We start from the raw sequence: 18,961 nt of genomic DNA on the forward strand, positions 1-18,961 counted from the left end.
AACAAGGGATTTCCCTGTGAATGAGCCGGGGGTGCAGTCCTGTAGATGCCCAAGGCCTTTCACCTTTCCAGGGGACCTGGCTAATGCACGATGCTAGTGGCAGCTGTTCCTTTGGAAGGGGGTGTTTCATGGCTCAGCCTCCAGCCTGATCTTCCCTTTTGTGTAAAGAGTTGGGGGAGGTGGTTCTGACATTTTTATTTTCCTTTATATTCCTATTTACCTGGTAGAGAAGGACTGCTATTTTAACTTTTTAAAAATTTTTTTAAAGACAGGGTCTCACTCTGTTGCCCTGGCTGGAGTGCAGTGGTGTGATCACAGCTCACTGCGGCCTCAAACTCCCAGGCTCAAGCAATCCTCCTGCCCCAGCCTCCCAAGTAGCTGGGACGATAGGTGTGCACCACCACCCTTGGCTCATTTTTTAATTTTTAATTTGTTTTCTTTCTGTAAAGCTGGCGTCTCACTATTTTGCTTAGGCTGGTCTCGAACTCCTGGCCTCAAGTGATCCTCCCACCTTGGCCTCCCTAAGTGTTGAGATTACAGGCATGAACCACTGCACCTGGCTCACTTTTTAAAATTGTGATAAAATATATGTAACGTAAAATTCACCATTTTAAATATTTTAAAACCACGTTCCCCACCCCTCGGGCCACAGACCGGCGCCAGGCCGTGGCATGTCAGGCACGAGGCCACACAGCTCCTGGTCTCCCCGCCCCACCCCAACCCATCCAAAAACTGTCTTCCATGAAATGGATCCCTGTGCCCAAAAGGCTGGGGACCGCTGTTTTAAAGGACACAATTCGGTGGCATTTAGTGCATTCACAGTGTTGTGCAATGGTCACCACCATCTAGTTCTAGAACATGTTAGAGGGCGGTTACGAACGTTCGATACAGAGATGCTCGCATCGCCGTGCTTAGTGTGGCGTCTGGCACATGGTAGGTGCTCATGCTGGAGGCTGCCGTGTAAGCCCGCGAGTCACCCCAAGGGGGTGGGTGACAGCTGGTAGGGGCGGAGCTGAGATTGGAACCCAGGGCTGTTGAAGCCCCGCGAGTCACGTAGGAGCCTGGAGACCCAGTCTCCAGCCTCGCTCCTCTTCCCCTGCACCCCCACGTCAGCGACGCCAGGGCCCCCCCCCGGGACTCGGAGCCGCGCTGTCCTCATCTCTGACATGATGGCCCCTCCGTGGGGAGGCCCGGCAGTAAGCCCGGTTCTCTGTCCCCAGACGTACTCCGGCCTCTTCTGCGTGGTCGTCAACCCCTACAAGCACCTGCCCATCTACTCGGAGAAGATCGTCGACATGTACAAGGGCAAGAAGAGGCACGAGATGCCACCGCACATCTACGCCATCGCCGACACGGCGTACCGGAGCATGCTGCAAGGTGAGCGGGCGGGGGTGGGGGGGAGGGGGCGGAGGAGCCGGGCGAGGCCACGCAGGGCCACCCCAGGGCCCCTCCTGTCCTGTCCTGTCCTGCCTGCCCGCCTGCCGCGCTGGCCAGGAATGCGGAGTTTGGCAGGCAGCGCTCGGGGACCCGAGTGCTGTGACTGAAAAAGGGAAAAAGCCAGCGGAACAGCTGTGTGCGTGGAGCCTGGGCAAATACGGGCATGGGCCCCGTCCCGCCAGGCCAGCCGTCTGGAAAGGAAGGGGAGAGGGTGGGTCACAGCCACCCTGGTGTGTGCCCACCGGTGCCTCGCTCCCCATGGGACGGCGGGCGGACAGATGTCCTTTCTTCTCCAGCCTCAGTTTCCTCATCTGTCAAAGGGGGTGATCGTCTCCATCCTGTGGCTTGCTGTAGAAACCGCTAATGCTGGCTTTGCCAAGCTGAGGACTTTTGCATATTACCTTCATGTTTGTGTATTATTGTCGGCACTGTTGTCAATAGACCTCACCGAGGCGTGTGACAGCAGACGTACACAGCAGAGTGTGCTGATTTAAAGTGCTGGGCTTAAAAGGAACTTTTACGTGTATCTGCAGTGGTATAATCACCGCCCAGACCGAGGTGTGAAATATTTCTGGAAAGTTCCCTCGTTCTTCTTCCCTGTCTATACCTGTCTATACCTCCTCAATACCCTCCCTCCACACACACAGAGACCCCCTGGGGTAATTGCTGTGCTGACCTCTGCCACCCTCAATTAGTTTGGCCTATCCTTGAACTTCATAAAAATGATGTCCTTACATTACTTCCCTTTCATTTTTCTTATAAGCTTCCCCCATCCCCAAACTACTTCAGACTAAGCAGAAACCAGCAATGTAGTCTACTAGTTAGGAGCGTGGGTTCTAGCACAGAGCTGCCCGTGTTCCAGGCCCAGCCCTGCCACTCTCGGGCTGTGTGGCCTTGGGTGAGCGTAACCTCTCCGCGCTTCCTCGTTTGTAAACGGGGAGTGCGCTAACCATGGCCTGCCTCACTGGGCCGATGTGAGGATTAAGTGTGCCATTACAAACGAAGTGCGTGGCGCAGTGCCTGCCGGTTGGTAAAAACTCATTAAGTGTAAGCTATTATTACCTTCGTCGTGCATGAAACCAGAAGGTAGATTATTACCCGTTTTATATTTTTCTAATGCACATTGGAAAGAACACATAATTACTAAAATAAGATTTATTCATCTGGGTGGCACCTAAAATCCCGTCTCTTACCACACGTTAGGATGCTCGCTGTGCTTCCTACAGTGCCTACTGCACACAGGCGTGGAGCGTAGGAGTCTGTGACTGGGGGGTCGTCTCGGCTTCTCCTTGGAGCACTTGGGATGCCTTGGGACACCCACCCCTGAGTCGAACGCGGGCGCCGGGCAGTTAATACGAGCAAGGGCATCTGGTGGCCGGGCGAAGGCTACAGGGAACCTGAAACTAACACCACCTCTAAAGGGGAAGCTGGCACCTGGGAACACAGGAATCTGAGTTAGGAATTGAGAGGAACAGAATTCTAAAAGTTCCTGAGGGCAGGAATTCAGGCGTGCCCACCAAATTCAGGTGAGCCCCCAAGTAAGGAGGTTCAGGCAGAAGTACGCTGAGTTGCTGACGGAGTCAGCCAGACACCACGGCTGTGACCTGAACTGGATCAGTCTAAGCTCGGGTCTGCCATCGCCCGCACAGACCAGGAGACGGGCTTTGGTTTTTGTGTGTACATGCGTCCTTTGTGGTCTCTCTCGATAGAAGGGTATTCCAAAAGTGTTTCACACACCTCTTTGGAAAGGTAAACATCACACAGTTACGGTGTTCATATCATTTGGGGTGCTTTGGGTTGCAAGTAACAGAACAGCTAACTAAAGTGGCTTAAACAATAGGAGTTTGTTACCTCATATAACAGGAAGTCTAGAGGTTGATGATTTTAGGGTTAGGTACGTCAGCAGCTCAAGAGCAGACTTCTTTGGGGTTTTCTTGGCTTCTTCCTCATAGTTACAAAATAGCAGCCATAGCTCCAGGCATCACATCCTCATATGATAATATCCAAAAACATGCTGGAAGAGGAGAGTTAGGTTCTTTTCCTCTGTCTTTTTGTATCAGGGAGGAACTTGGTCACATGCCAAACCCTAAACCAATCACTGGCAAAGGGGACTGAGATATTTATAATTGGTTTGGATGATTCCTGGTTCTTTTCTGGAGCTAAGAGAGTTCCCACTAAGCAGATTTTATCTGAATACCAGAATGAAATAAAATTCTGTTAGCAAAGGAGACAGAGAGAGTGACAGATGGGTAAACATTACTAGAGTGCTCTGAAAATATATATTTATAACTTAAAAAATTTTTAGTATTCATTCTAGAAAAATTTTAAACATCTATTTAAGCAAAGAGGAACTTACCAGCACCTAGAATTCGATCACCCAGAGCTCCTTACCATTAACATTTTGCTATGCAAATGGAGCTTTCACACACTGGAGCTGAACGGCATGAAATGAAGGAGGTTTTGATTATCTGAAGATAATTGGTTCCAGAAAAACGATCTCTTAAAAGAGGGACCAAAGTTTTGGGGGTGGGGAGGGAGGTTTAACTGGGCTTGAAAAATAACATTGCAAATTATGAGAACAGGTTTATTTTATTTTACAGATAATAGGAATTTGGTTATAATTGTAACTAGATGGTAATTTGTAAGTTGAATATAAAATGAATTAAGGGTCTTTTTTTTTTTTTTGCCTTAACATTTTTTTTTTTTTTTGACAAAATCATGTGAGAGTGTAATACAACATTCTTCATGTCATGCCTGCCTTCTGCAGCCGGAGCTAAAGAGGATCATTCTTGCAGACTCATTTGGGCAGTCACTAGTTTTCCTAAGGCCTTCTTTTCCTTCTTAGTGTTTGGCACAGTCTCTCCACGCCCCTGGGGTCTTAGGGTTCGAGGAGATTCTCTGATACTCAGTTGCAAATTGGCCCCTTTTCTCATGGCCTTTCCAAGACCATGGACTTTGTGAAACGCTGCTCTTTATTTCCCAGAGCTGCCACTTTGTTCTGTGTTCATATCATGACCGTGGATGTCAACACCCAGTGACTGGCAGGGTGAGGCCAGCGACTTGTAGGTGACAGTGAGGCAGACCAGAGGGGGCTGATCTCCCATGCGGTCAACTCGTTTTGTGTCGGGATGACTTTTGCTTCCCCAGACAACCTTCTAACTACGGGCCAGTGTTACACTCCATGACAAGGGCCCTCTGAGTTAATACAGTTCTTTCTTCCCTTCCTTAACACAAAATCATGCAGCCAGCTCTCTAATACTGCTCAGAAATGTTCAGTTGACATTGACGTGTTCTAAGCTCCAATCGAAAAACGGCAACCGTGAACACACGCATCCATGAGACGTAGGATATTTGTGTAGTTTAAATGTCAGTCAATAGCTGGGACATATTCATTTGTGTTGGCATGACCTTGTGCTTTCTGGCAAATCATTGATGGTAGCCTCTCAAAAAAAAAAAAGTCTCAAAAATCATGTTTGGGAAGAATTCTGTTCATCCACTTAATTTTAAGGGGGAATTAATTTTTTTCGTGTAGGCTCAGTGTGTGACTCCATGGATGAACGCTGCTGTCCCATGCTGGGATGCACACTGAGTTACCCTCTGGGTGGAGAGGCAAAGCCAGCAGGCATGGCTTCCTTCGTGGAGCAAGCTGGGGTGTGACAATGTGGGATTGAGAGGGACAGAGAATACAGGTGCACCGAACGTAGAATGAAGCATTTTGATTGTGTTACGTGCATGCCAAGTTCCCGAGGACCTGTAAACCCCATACAACCCATCGACTCCATCCCTGTCTGCACGCTCATTCTATCTCTAGCACATTTCCTGGCACCTGGTGTGTAGTAGCTGCTCAGTTAATATTTGTTGAATGAATGAGTGAAGAATCATTAGAGTTGTTTAAAGAAAGGAACCTATAAAAGGGTGGATGGATTGTCTGGGAGGAGTGGAGCTCGAAGGATGGTTTACTAAGGCGAGAGGAAGGAAACGGGTGGCATTCCAGCCGAGAATAACCAAAGCCTGAGCGTGGAGGTGAGGATGGGGGTGGCCCCCAGAGCTCCAGGGACCGACCAGTACGCAGCTAGAGGCTCGGTGCTTTGCTGCCTCAGAGAGTTGGGGACATGGGAGGGACTTTCTGAGAGGTAGTTCAAGACACTGCACCCTTCCAAAAGGAAGCCAAGCCCCTTGGAGTTGTGAGAGAGAGAGAAGTAGACACTTAAAAGATACATCTGGGTACGTGTAAATTATGTCACTTTATGTTGTAAATTTCCTCATGCTTTTTTTTTTGTTTTTGGAAAGATGACACATTCAAGTTCAAAAGGTGAATTTCTCCCTTCAACCCTAGTTCACCTCCCCAGTGACAACCACGGTTTCCAGCGTGTTAGGTATTTCTTCTGGAGATCTCTCTCGCTCTCGTAAGCAGATACGTAACTGTTTTCCCCTCATTGTTTTCCCTACAAATGGCAGCATCTCCCATATACTGCTCTACCTTTTGCTGGAGAGTGCTACATGCCAGTGTTTATAGGGAGTCCTTGTTCCTTGTTTAAACATTTTTTCAAAAATCCGATTACATTGTTGATATCTTGAAATTCTTTTTTTGTTTTTCAATTTTAGGTACTACCTGTTGACTTTTTCACAGTGAAAGATGAAGATTTAGCTCCTTTATCCTGTTGATGTGTTCCCACTGCCCCATTTCCACATATAAACCTCATCTCACAGAGTCCCAGTATAGCTTTATCTTCATTGTGGAGATGTCAACATTCAGAGTTTACATTATCATGACTATGTGAATGCTCTCTAGAGTTTACGTAGTCACGATTATGCAGATGGCATCGAAAGCTGAGTTCTGCACTGTCTCGCGATTGACACCTTGTCCTTGAAGGTGACCTCCGCTGGAGCCTTCTGCCCTGCCCTGCCTCAGCTGTCACCTGGGGTCTTCCTCGTCGTCCTTGGAATTCCCCCTCTGTGCTCTCATCCCTTGTGTCCCAGTTTTCGTGTCTTCCTTTTTCCGGGATTACTCTCCTATTTAAATGAAGCACCTTTTTGCAGTGGCTTCTCCAGAAAGGACGTGTGTTGACCTTGATGTATCGAGCGCCTGCGTATCTGGAAGACTCGATGCTTCTCCGAGACTTCAAGGAGGCTTTAGCTGGGCTTCCCTGAAATGTTTAAGGCATTGCTTTGCTGACTTGTGGCTTCAGTTTCATTTTTGAGAAGATAAAACCCAATCTGGTTCTTCATCCTTTGTAGGTGACGAGTTTTTGTTTTTTCTCCTCTTCTGGAAGCTTTTAGATCCTTCTCTATCCCCTGTTTCTATTAATGGAACTTTCCAGGGGTCTGTTTCCCTCTTAATCTGTACACTTGTGTCCTTACATTCTGGGAAATCTTGGATGTTTTCTTTTTCTCTGTGTTCTCTGTCCTGTTTTTCTAACAGTCTTCTCATTTCCACGATGAAACTCCTGGACTGACCCTATAATTTTCATCTCTTTATCTTTTCCATCTCCCTAATGTTTTTAGTTTTTTTTTCCTTTCCCTTTTCTGAGCACATACCTCAACTTTATTTTCTAATCCTTCCATTGAGTTTTTAATTTCTGGTATCTTTTCTTTTTTTTTTCAGTTTCCAAGAAGTCTATTTTTGTTTTCTAAATGTTTCTTTCTTAAAAAATGCTATTTCTGTGGTTGTGATATCCTGATTCTTAGAAGAAACTTCATATATAGCCTTGATTTCCTCCAAGATGCATATTTTCCTATTTGTTTGTTTTAATTTCTGTCATGCTGGTGGCTTTCTTCGGATGTCCAGTGATGCTTGGTTGTCCAGGCATCTGAACGCTTTCGTGCGTGGGGTACCAAAGAGCGGCTGCAAGCTAGGTGCTTGTAAAAGGGGCTGCAGATGGTGACCACAAAAGGGGCTGCAGCTTGGCCACAGTGCAGAGGAGCTGGGGTGTTCCATTGGGGACACTTCTGATGCCTTCAAGTCTCTTTTTCTTGGATTGATCTGATTCTTCAGAGATGGCTTATCTGATCTTCTGTCTGGAGGTTACAAATCTGTCTAGCATCATTTTGAGGGGCTAGTGGAAAAGAGGCCGAGGGTTTCAAAACTCAGGATGAAATTTGCACATCACCTCCCTTCTTTCCGTCTGGCCCTTGGTGTCCCCCAGGACTGTGCCCCTCTGTTCAGCCCTCTCTGGAGAATAAATCCACGACCTCCTGTGGGGTGGGGGAAGGGCTGGCGCTTGGCTTCAGGGAGCGTAGAAGGTAGCTGGGGTGTCTGGCAGCTTCGCAAACAGACTCTGACCCAATCCTTAGGTTTTTGTCCCTTCCTTGAGCCCCTTCTTCCAGAGGCTTCTGTTGCTTCCAATTTCTGCGGTTTGGGGTAGAAATGGGGGATTCTGTGGTGAAATTAGGTTGTTTCTCAGCTTTCTCTATTGCTGACGTAGACTTTTTTCTTGGTACTGTGCCATGACTTGGCCTGTTTTCTGGTTTCCAAGGTGATGGTGCTGGTCTCTCCTCTCTAGTTCTTTCCAAACTGGTTCACATAGTTTTGAAAAACCCTTTTACTATTATTTTAGTAAGGTTCGGGGACAAAAGAGCGCTCGTACATGTGCTCAACCTAGCATCTTCTCGTGGAAATTCTCTCAGGCCTTCTTTTCCAAAGAAGTGAGGATGATGACGGTAGACTTATCATATACTTCGGGCTCCACAGGAATAGTCTCAATGAATCCTTACCAGAAACCTAGGAGGTGGACAGGACCAGATTAGGACATTAACAATTGCGTCCCAAAACTATCGTGGTGCCCATATATGTCATCCAAAGTAAAAATAATATTAAATTATAAATGAAGGAAGGGCCCACAGAGTTTTAATTTTCCCCCTAATGTTGACCTGGGTGGGTTTTGTTAAATAGAGAATATAGAATTTTTCCATCTGGGGGCGAGTACTCTTAATGATATTAGCTCCCTTTATAGCTGGGGAAACTGAGGCTCAGGGAACTGAAGAACTTGCTGGAGGTCCGGTAAGTGTCAGAGCTGGGTGTGAACTTGTGTTATCTGACTCGGAAGCCTAAGTGTCGCTGGGGCACTGAGGCCACCCGGCTTGCCCTCGGTCCTGGGGAGGGCTATCTTTCCCTGAGGGCCTGTCTGTCGCATCTCGGGGTGTTGACGGTTCGGGGCTTGGCAGGCTGGAGTTGGCTTCGGTAAATGAACAGTGACGAATGTGAGGAAAGCACCACTACAGCCTTGCAGACAAGAGCCACTTTGGATCTTCCCTGTCCCCTCCCTAGGTCCCTGGGGTGGGGGAGGGCCGCGAAAGGCAGACAAGGCTTCACTGTGGCGTGCTGAGAGCTGAGAGCGCGTGCACTTGCCCTGTGCAAGATAGTGTTTATCTTCACCTTCTTAGCGCCAAATGGCCACACTCAGGGGACTAAAAGAGAAACAGCAGCCAGCCTTCACCAGGCCGGGGCTCTTAGCTTGAGCCCTCTCCAAGCTCAAAACAAGCCTGGGGAGAGGCGATGCAAGCCTCTCGACTTCGACTTCGCAAGCTCACACAATCGGCAGCATCCTCTGTCCCCGGTCGGCCCCCCCTGCGCCCGGAGGCTGCTCCCTCCCTCGTGACGTGTGTCTTCCCGCCCAGGCGGTGCTGTGGACGTTGTGGGGCTGTTGCCCCCAGGCCACAGAGGGGGAAACCGAGGCCCCGAGAGAGTAAGGGACTAGCTTAGGCTTTTGTGTCTTAGCCCGTTCAGGCTGCTGTGACAGAACCCCGTGGACGGGGTGGCTCATGAACGACGGGAATCTCTGGCTCCCAGTCCCGGAGGCTGGGACGTCCACCATAAGGCGCCGGCAGGTTCGCTGTCTGGTGAGGACCATCTCCCGCTTCGTGGGTGGTGCTTTCCCTCTGTGTCCTCACGCAGCAGAGGGGACCGGCTACTCTCTGGGGTCTCTTTTGTAAGGGCGCTAATCCCACTCTTGAGGACGGAGCCCCTGTGGACTAGTCACCTCCCAAAGACCACACCTCCTGATACCGTCACCTCTCCGGTGAGGATCTCAACCTGTGCCTTCGCGGGAGACACGGACATTCAGACCGTAGCGCCTTATGATTAGAAAGGGGTTGAACATGGCCTCATACTCTGGCCTCCCGATTCAGAATCACTGCTGTCTGTAATCACTTTATTGGATCACTATTTTTAGATGATGATGATGGTAACAATAACAATGATGTTAAGAGCAGCTTTGAAAGTTCTGGATTTTTATCTGCTTCCTGGTGAGGGAGACAGGCTCCGAGGGGCCAAGGTGGCTTGCCGGAGAAGTGGAGCCAGGAAGCGAATTCCAAGCTCCTTTGCTCCAGAGACAGTGTTCTTACAATCATCTCTGGGAAGCGGAGCGCTCACTCGCGTCTCTGCCTGTTGGAGATTTTGCGGTGGCTTGGTCGGGGACGAGGGAGATGGTGGCTCTGGCTGGCGGGCTCAGTTCGTGGAGGCGCTGGGGGTAGCTGGCTGGCACTCTGATTCGTCGTGGAAAGCTCAAGCTCTTTGGTGCCCATGGTGCCTTGCAGGGAAGGGAGAGAACAAAGGAGAATCAGTGGGTTTTTTAAAAAAAATCAACTGTAAATATTGAGTTGAAGAAGCAGTATACTTAAGGGAGTGAACTTGGGAAGCTGCACCTGACGCTCGGCAACGTGTTCCTTGTTGCAATACACATGTGCCGGCCTCCCTCTGTCCTCCCAGCCCGGGGGTGGGGGGATCTGGCGCCCCATTTCCTTGTTCATCCAACAGTGCTGATGGAGGAGGCCCTACTGTGTGCCACGTGCCGCCCTTGGCACAGGGGCGGGGTGTTAATCGGATCGTCCCACAGATGACTGTGCCGGAGAGGGGCGGTCCAGGGAGCGGGAGGGCCACCTCTGGGGCCTGGCCCGGGCTGGGGGGCGGGGGAGGCCTCCTTGGGAGGTGACATGTGGCCTCAACTGGGGAACTTGGTGTGGGGTCTCCGGGGGGGGGCTGGAGCAGAGAGGAGGAGGGAGAACGTGGGAGGTAGGAGCCCAAGAAGGAGAGTACTGGTCCTCCCGCACCCCACGCCCCGTCACCGGCCAGTTTTGCTGTGAAGATGCCGGGCTTCGTGCAGATTAGAAAACGCCAGTGGAGGCCCAGCACGTTCCCCCAGAGCATCCCTTCCTACCCAGGTCTGCCTGGGGAGAGGGGTGTGGAGAGGAGGGCTGGAAAAAGACAAAGGCCCTGACCTGCAGAATAGAGGTTTAGGACTCTGGAGCCGGGTTCGAACCCTGGCGGTTCAGTGCTGTTGCTCAGTTTCCTCATTTGTCCCATAAGGATGGTGACTGTGCCTACATCTAGTCGTTGTGGGGGCTTCTTCAGGCAGTGCACGGGGGCACAGTGCCTGGTTGGGACATGTCCGACAGGCGTCAGTGGCCGCCTGCCGAGGGCCCGCCGTCCAGGGCGGTGGACACATTCACGTTCGCCCCGATGAAGGTCTGGACCCCTGCAGTGTCACCTTCGCGTGGGGCACGAGGGAGGAAGCCGCTTTCCTGCGCACAGTGGAGGCCGTGTCCTTCCTTCCTCGCTGGCCCCGGGCTATCGGTGACCTTGCGGGGATGCAGGCTTGGCCGTCTCCCTCCCACTGTGTCCCACAGCAGCCTGGCACGGGCACAGGGCACGGGGCGAGGCAGCCAACCGGCCTGTGCCGGGTCCCAGCTGAGTTTTCTCCTTTTATGGTCAGCCTGCGTGCTCGTGCCTGGGGCCGGGCCGAAATAGCTGGTCTGTGGGGAGCTGGGCACTCCTGACGGTCCCTGGGCGTGCGGGGAGGGACCGCCCAAGCCCTTCACCTCCCGGGGACCTACGAGTCCAGGCCGGGCGGGGGGCTGGGCAGGAGGAGGGGACAGAGGCACGTTCAAGGACGGAGCACAGGAGTAACAGGAGCCCCGGGGCTCGGGGCTGGGAAGCCCAGCAGGGGGAGGCCCTGCTGGCGGCCGCCCCGGGCCCAGCCCCCAAATCTCCACTGAGGCCGGGTGCAGGGCCTTTCCCACACGCCCCTCTTGATGCGGCTCGGCGGTCACCTCAGCGGTCAGCGCTTCCTGCCGCTCTCAGGGAGGGTCAGAACCGAGCTCCGGGTCCCCGCACTCTGGGCACGTGCCCGTCACGGCAGTGCTCAGTCTGTGGCCGTCTCTCTCCTCGTCTGCCTAGCACCGTGGGTCGGGAGCTTCTCCAAAGCGAGGGTAAGCAGGTCTGGCTGGCTTCCGTGTTTCCCGGCACATAGTAGGGGGTCGGGACCGGTGGCCGAGTGAATACGTGAACATGTGAGTACGCGTTTCCCATTGCTTCTGCCTCAGTGGTCTCCCGAGACGGCGATTCAAGTCGACAAGCGCTTCCTGAGCACCTACTGTGTGTCACGTGCCGTTCCTGCCGCCCAGGATCGGGCACAGCGTGGGAAAAGGGTCAAAAACCGTTTCGTGACTGCCGGGAATTTAACAGACCTTAGTGAAGTGTAGGAAGTGACATCTGTAACCATTTAGAGATAGAATAAAATTAACATTGTTTTTGCAAATCTATGGTGCGGTATAATTTACGCACCGTAAATTAAATCATTTGAAGTGTACAATTCACCAGTTACTAGAGAACTTACAAGGTTATGCAGCCATCGCCGTGATTCGATTTTATGTTTCCAGTCTCCCAAAAAGAAATCTTGTGCCCATTTGCTGTCACTCTGTATTGTCACCCCCAGCCCCAGGCAACCACTCGCGCATTCTCTGTTTCTGTAGATTTGCCTGTTCTGGACTTTGCATGTAAATGGAATCGTACAATACGTGACCTTTCGTGTCTGGCCTCTTTCCCCCGGTGTAATGTTTTCAAAGTTCATCCATGATATAACATGTGCCAGAACTTTTTTCCTCTTTACGGTTGAACAATATCCCGTCATATGTCTATGTCATATTTTGTTTATCCATTCGCCAGTGGATGGACATTTTGGTTGCTTCTACTTATTGACTGCTATGAATAACATAAAGTAGCATAATTTTTACCAAAATGGGAAAGAAACCCCGCATGCCGTATCGTGGATAGATGGCCCACTACTATTCTACATAATCTGTACCTTTCTCCCCCCAAAAGTCTTAAAAAGTAGACAGGTTAAGTAATGATCGCACGGAGGTTAATTGCTACAAAAGAGAAAACCTTTGGATTCAGGAGCCGGGACCTTGTGGCACCTTTATAGAATTAGAAAAAGGAACCCCTTTCTCAAGGCACTTTGCCCCATCTGCTGGAAGATTATTATAATAAAAACACAGATCTACAGTGATCAATGTGAATAGTTCTCCCTAGAGTTACGCAGTGTGCAACTTGCACCACCGTCCATGGCAGCCCTGCAGGTGGGGGATACAGTAGAAAGGCCCCCGACTCAGCTCTAGAGAAGTGTGGAGCCAGAGAAGATATCACGGTGGAGGTGACTCCCAAAATGATGCTTCAAAGATGGATTAGGGTATGTACCCAAAGAATTGAAAACAGGCACTCAAACAGAAACTTGTGCATCAGTGTTCACAGCAGCACTACTCACAATAGCTAAAAGGTGGAAACAGCCCAAATGTCCATCAGCAGATGACTGGAGACACAAAATATGGTCCATGTATGCAGTGGAATATTACTCAGCCCTGAAAGGAATGAAGTTCTGACACCTCATGGGTGAACGACACGAATGAACCTCAGAAACAGTACGCCAAGTGAAGGGACCTGGGCTCAAAAGGCCACATGTGGTATGAGTCCATTTATGTGACATGTCTAGAATAGTAAATCCTTAGAGCACATTGGTGGCTCCCTGGGATTATGGGAGTGACAGTTCTATTGTGGAGTGACAAAATGTTCTGGAACTAGATAGATGTGGTAGTTGTGCAACGTTGTGGATGTACTAAATGCCACTGAATTACTTACTTTAAAGTGGTTAAATCTGTGTTGTGTGAATTTCACTTCAATGAAAAAAAAAAAAAGAAATACAGAGAACGTATCGGGCAGGAGAGGTGCTGGCGGCGGGGGCCCTGGGCAGAGATATTTTTTCTGCCTGTGCAATGTTCAGAAGCAGCGAAACCGCTTTGCGTGGAGAACTCTGCTCTCTCGAGTCAGACACAAGCTCAGGCTTGCGGAAGGAAGCAGATAGAAAGTTCCAGAATCTCAGAGTTCCTGGTGTTCCACGTGGGCTGGCAAACAGCAGGCACAGGGAGCCCTCCGTCTGCCCGTCCCGTGAGCTTCCCACGCTTGTAGGCGGTGCGTTTCCGATGAGAACGTCCCGGGCCAGAGGTCTCCCGGCGGCGCCCTGCACGGAGCCGGCCTGGCCGCTCCCAAGCCTTCCCCTGGAGCCCGGCCTTCTCCTGGGGGCCTGTCGGCGTCTGACCCTATAAATCTCTCCTGCTCAGGGGCCAGGCTCCGCGAGGCTGCTGGGAAAGGCCGCTTCTCTCCCGGAAGCCGAAGGATCAAGATAGCCCATCTGTCTGTCCGTCTCCATATCCTTCCTTAAAACAGTGGCGGTTGTCTGGGCCAGCCCAGGAGGTTCTGTTTCTGCCTGGGTTCCAACCGAGGCGTGCCTGGTCCTCTCTCTCTCGATGTTGAACCCTGCCCTGTCTCAATCAGTTTTTCTCCTGGAAGGAAGTCCCACCAGCACGTGAGTGTAGGTTAGCTGAGGAAGGCAAGATAACGTGTCGGCAAAAAGATGGTCTTTGGAATCAGGCGGGTCCCAGGTTCGAGTCCCCGCCCGCCATAGTAGCTGTGTAACTGTGTTAGTTCCTGCGGCTGCCATAACAAACGACCGCTAGCTTGGTGGCTTAAGACAACAGGAATTTACTCTCTCTCGGTTCTGGAGGCCACAGGTCTGAACCAAGGTGTTGGCAGGGTTGGTCCTCGTGGAGGCCTCGGACAGAGGCTGTTCCATGCCTCCCCGCCATCTTCTGGTGGCTGCCAGCAATCCCTGATGTCCTGGCCTTGTGGGGGAACCACTCCAATCTCAGCCGCCTTCTTCACACGACATTCCCCCCTGTGTCTCTCATCTCCCTCTCCTTCCCCTGATAAATAAGGACCCAGGCATTGACTTAGGTCCCACCCTAACCCAGGATGATCTCGTCTCAAGATCTTGACCTTAATTACATTGGCAAGACCCCCACTCTGAACCACGTGTCCTCAAACTACGGCCCACGGGCCACATCTGGGTGTTTTTGCCCGTTTTTTTTTTTTTTTTTTTTTTACTTCCAAATAAGATACGTGCAGTATGCATAGGAATTTGTTCATAGTTTTTTTAAAACTATAGTCTGGCCTTCCAACAGTCTGAGGGACAGTGACTGGCCCCCTGTTTAGAAAGTTTGAGGACCCCTGCAAAACAAAGTCACGCTCTGAGGCTCTGAGTGGACGTGTCTTTCAGGGGCCACGATTCCACCCACCGCGGTGACCGCAGGCAAGAAGCCACAGCCCTGAGCCTTGCTTTCCTTACCTGCAAGACAGGGGCGATAATGGTCGAGCCCGCCTCGGGGCTGCGGTGAGGATTCGGTGGGTGGCGTCAGCTCGGAAGGAGCTCAGAACAGGCCAGCTGCAGCAGGCACTTGGGGGGATGGGAGCTCTTAGTGGGACTGCGGCTGGGTGGCTGTTTTCTCTCTTCTCTAAGCTTTGTGGTCGTGACGATTCCACCGAGAACAATGTATTTTGTTCCCCTGACCATTTGGGGGGAGATGGGGAAGCGGCTGTGTGTGTTCATAGCACAAACATAACCAGGATAGAAGCAGGCGGGGTGAAAGTCGGTGTCTGTCCTGTCCTCGTTCTCAGTCCTTCAGACCCAGTGGTCAGGGACAGCCACCGAGGGCAGCGTCCTGAGCAGCTGCACAGTATACTCGCTGCATACACGAGTGTGTATGTAAAAGGTGTGTGTGTGCATACGTGTACATATCTATGCGTGTCTGTGCATTTGTGTGTTTCCCTCTTTTTAAAACAAAGCATCACCCAGGCTTCCATCCTTAGCTTGCCGTGTCTCGGAGATTGCTGTGCGTCCGCCCAAGAAGCGCTGCCTGCTTTTCGGCGGCCGCCTAACGTGCTGTCTGTCTCGTGGCCACACAGAACCGGAACCCCAGATCGACCCGAGTAGCCGTCAGTGGCCGGACTGGTTGAGTGGCTTGTTTCTAGTCCCTTGCTGTTGCAGACGCTCTTGCAGGGAACAACTGTGTGCCTGTCTCTGGGCACATGTTTGGGTGTCTCAGATGCATTTTGGGGGTTTCGGAGCAGCCCAGGAGTCCCCGCAGGGATCCGTGTAGCTGGCCTGGAAGACAGCACTGCGGGCTAAGGGAGGGTCCTGACGCCAAGGGAGGACGTTCCCTCCTGCCCTGCCCAATCCCATGGCCTTTTGTCCTGCAGAAGCTTCCCCTGGGCCCTCGGCTCAGAGGTCAGGTTTGCCTGGGTCGGAGCCTCCCGCAACCCTGAGCACGGCGCCTGGGGCTGCTCTGGCCCTGCTGCCGCCTTGAGGTGAAAAAGTGAGTGAGGAAGACGAACTAAATATCCTTCTGGCTCATCTGCCTTTGGTCCTGAGGATCATGTGTTCACTGAGAGAAGAGAGAGAGGATGGGGTGGAAGTGGGCGTGGGATCCACGGAGCTGGCCCCGTCGTCTCGCTCATCGTGCCCTGGGTGGGCCAGATCCTCTCCATAGGATGTAAATCCCCCCACCTCTACACACGGTCGCTATTGTTCTCTCTGGCCCCCAGTGGTACACAGGTACCGCCTTCTTCAGTCCCATCTGTGTGTCTTCCTGTCTGTCTGTCCATCCATCCTCCCACCCATCCATCCATCCTCCCACCCATCCATCCATCCTCCCACCCATCCATCCATCCTCCCACCCATCCATCCATCCTCCCACCCATCCATCCTCCCTCTCATCCATCCATCCATCCTCCCACCCATCCATCCATCCTCCCACCCATCCATCCATCCTTCCACCCATCCATCCTCCCTCCCATCCATCCATCCATCCTCTCACCCATCCATCCATCCTCTCACCCATCCATCCATTCTCCCATCCATCCTTCCATCCACCCATTCATCCACCCACCCACCCACCCATTCACCCTCTCATCCATCTACCTATCCATCCATCCACCCATCTATCCATCCATCCATCCATCCATCCATCCTCCCACCCATCCTCCCACCCATCCATCCATCCTCCCATCCATCCATCCATCCATCCTCTCACCCATCCACCCATCTGTCCTTCCATCCACCCACCCACCCACCCATTCACCCTCTAATCCATCTACCTACCCATCCACCCATCCACCCTCCCATCCATCCATCCATCCTCTCACCCATCTACCATCCTCCCATCCATCCACCCATCCTCCCATCCATCCTCCCACCCATCCATCCATCCTCCCACCCATCCATCCATCCTCCCACCCATCCACCCATCCTCTCACCCATCCACCCATTCTCCCATCCATCCTACCACCAATCCATCCATCCTCTCACCCATCGACCCATCCTCTCACCCATCCACCCATTCTCCCATCTATCCTCACATCCATCCATCCATCCTCCCACCCATCCATCCATCCTCCCATCCATCCATCCATCCTCTCACCTATCCACCCATTCTCCCATCCATCCTTCCATCCACTCATTCATCCACCCACCCACTATCCTCCCACTCATTCACCCTCTCATCCATCTACCTATCTATCCATCCATCTTCCTATCCATCCATCCATCCTCCCATCCATCCATCTATCCATCTACCCACCCACCCATCCATCCATCCATCCATCCAACAAATATAATTGATCTACCAGGAGCTTTGATGTTAAACCAACCCTGGGAGATCTCTGATAAAGTGAGGCTCATGAGGGCTGAGCACTGTGATGGCAGGGCTGGAGCTAGTTAGGAAATTCTTCCCACTTTGGCATCGCCCACCAGCAGATACTGTGCTCTGACTTCTCTGTCATTGGCTGATGGTTGAAAGTGTTGGTAGCCATTCCCACGTCCCTCTTGGGGGAGGAAATGGGCTCCAGAAGCTGGCTCCACCCTCTGAGGCCACCTTAAGAACAGAAGGTGATCGTAATGTCTGCGCAAGCACGTTTAATCTCACGATGCCATCGTGTCCTCCAAGTTTCTCTGGTGGTGAGCAACAGAGGCCAACTCTGTCATCTAGCGCAGGAGAGGAGTTCGTGGAGGAGCACGGAGGAGCTCACAGACAGAGCAGCAGGACTAGGGAAGCAGGCTTCGAGAATGACAGCAACTGGGGCTGTCGGCTCGGGCCTGGGGGCAGGAAGCAGTGATCCTTAGGGCTCTGTCCACCTGCTGTGCTTCCCTGTCTCAACTGAGCTTGGAGGTTCGGCCAGAGAGTCCAACCGATGCTGCCTGGGGCACGTTCTTACCTCTTCGCTGGGGTCTGGAGAGCCAGTGGGGCAGCCCACTAAGCTCGTGTGTGACAGCAGGGGTGGGGCAGGGAAAACCTACGGGAACACAGGATGCCCTTCCTGGTAAAAGAGGGAACAGATGCTGGATTTTCAAAAACCAAAAATGTTCAATACACCATATTACAGACGAAGAAACTGAGGCATGGAGAAGTTTAAGAACATTTGGCCGAGGCCACTGGGCTGAGACACAGCCAAGTGGGACCCCAGTCTGTCTGTATTCTGTCCATGACTTAATCCAGCAGGGTGGGTCTCCTGGGATGCCCCAGAGCCAGCGTGGCTGGATGCTCACCTACTCGTGGGTGAGTTGGGCTTCAGCATCTTTCGGGGACTGCCTCTGGGACCTTGGAGTTGTCCTCTTGGTGTTGGCCTTGCCCCCCATGCCCTGGGCAATGAGCCCAGCCGGCCCCTTGCCACCCCCCATGGGGCCAGCGTGCAGGAGCTAAGCCCAGACCCTCCGCTCAGAGCTAACTCTAATTCACGGCTCTTCTTTCTTCCTGTTTGCAGATCGGGAGGACCAGTCCATTCTGTGCACGTAAGTGGAGCTACTTTTTCCTCTTTTTATTCTGCAGTCAAGATCCGATCTACTAAAGAAAGCACCTGTGAGGATCTTTGATTTGTTTACTGTTCCACGTGCCTGGCTCCACACCTGGCACGAAGTAGATGCTCACTAAACGTTTGTGATAAACGCCCTTGTGCTGAGGCAGGCGAACCTAAACTCTGAATGACACCTGGTGGCATTTTGTTCCACACTTCCCTCCCTCTTTAAAAAGTGGCATTTATTGAGCACTCACTGTGTGCCAGGACACGGACTAAACATTTTGCATGCAGAATCTCATCTTAATTGCCTGACCACTCTGGAGAGGTAAGTGCTGTTTCCGTCGTTAAGGAAATAGAGGTTTGTGTTATCACCTTAAAATTTCACAATTAGCAAGCTACCAACCACATCGGTGCCTTATTTGGTTGCCGTCTCTGTTTTCTTCCAAGACCTGAGTATATGGTCAGAAGATATGAACTCAAATTGGAATTATTTAGAGACTCTTCACTATTATATTATATATAAATAGTATATATGTGTTTGATATATATTGTCGATTCATTAACATT

At 51.5% G+C, this 18,961-nt stretch overlaps 1 protein-coding gene across 4 annotated transcripts in view; it reads left to right on the forward strand.

Moving 5' to 3' along the window:
• The window catches only part of MYH11 (myosin heavy chain 11), a 104,034-nt gene that overhangs the window by 21,972 nt on the left and 63,101 nt on the right, over window positions 1-18,961 (forward strand). For all 4 annotated transcript variants that reach the window (XM_012790227.3, XM_012790228.3, XM_075995150.1 and 1 more), the window contains exons 3-4: window positions 1,221-1,377; window positions 18,362-18,389. In XM_012790227.3, the coding sequence (XP_012645681.1) occupies window positions 1,221-1,377; window positions 18,362-18,389 (185 nt within the window). The remainder of the gene's footprint in view (window positions 1-1,220; window positions 1,378-18,361; window positions 18,390-18,961) is intronic.

This window comes from Microcebus murinus, chromosome 19, assembly GCF_040939455.1.
Source record: "Microcebus murinus isolate Inina chromosome 19, M.murinus_Inina_mat1.0, whole genome shotgun sequence".
NCBI lineage: Eukaryota > Metazoa > Chordata > Mammalia > Primates > Cheirogaleidae > Microcebus > Microcebus murinus.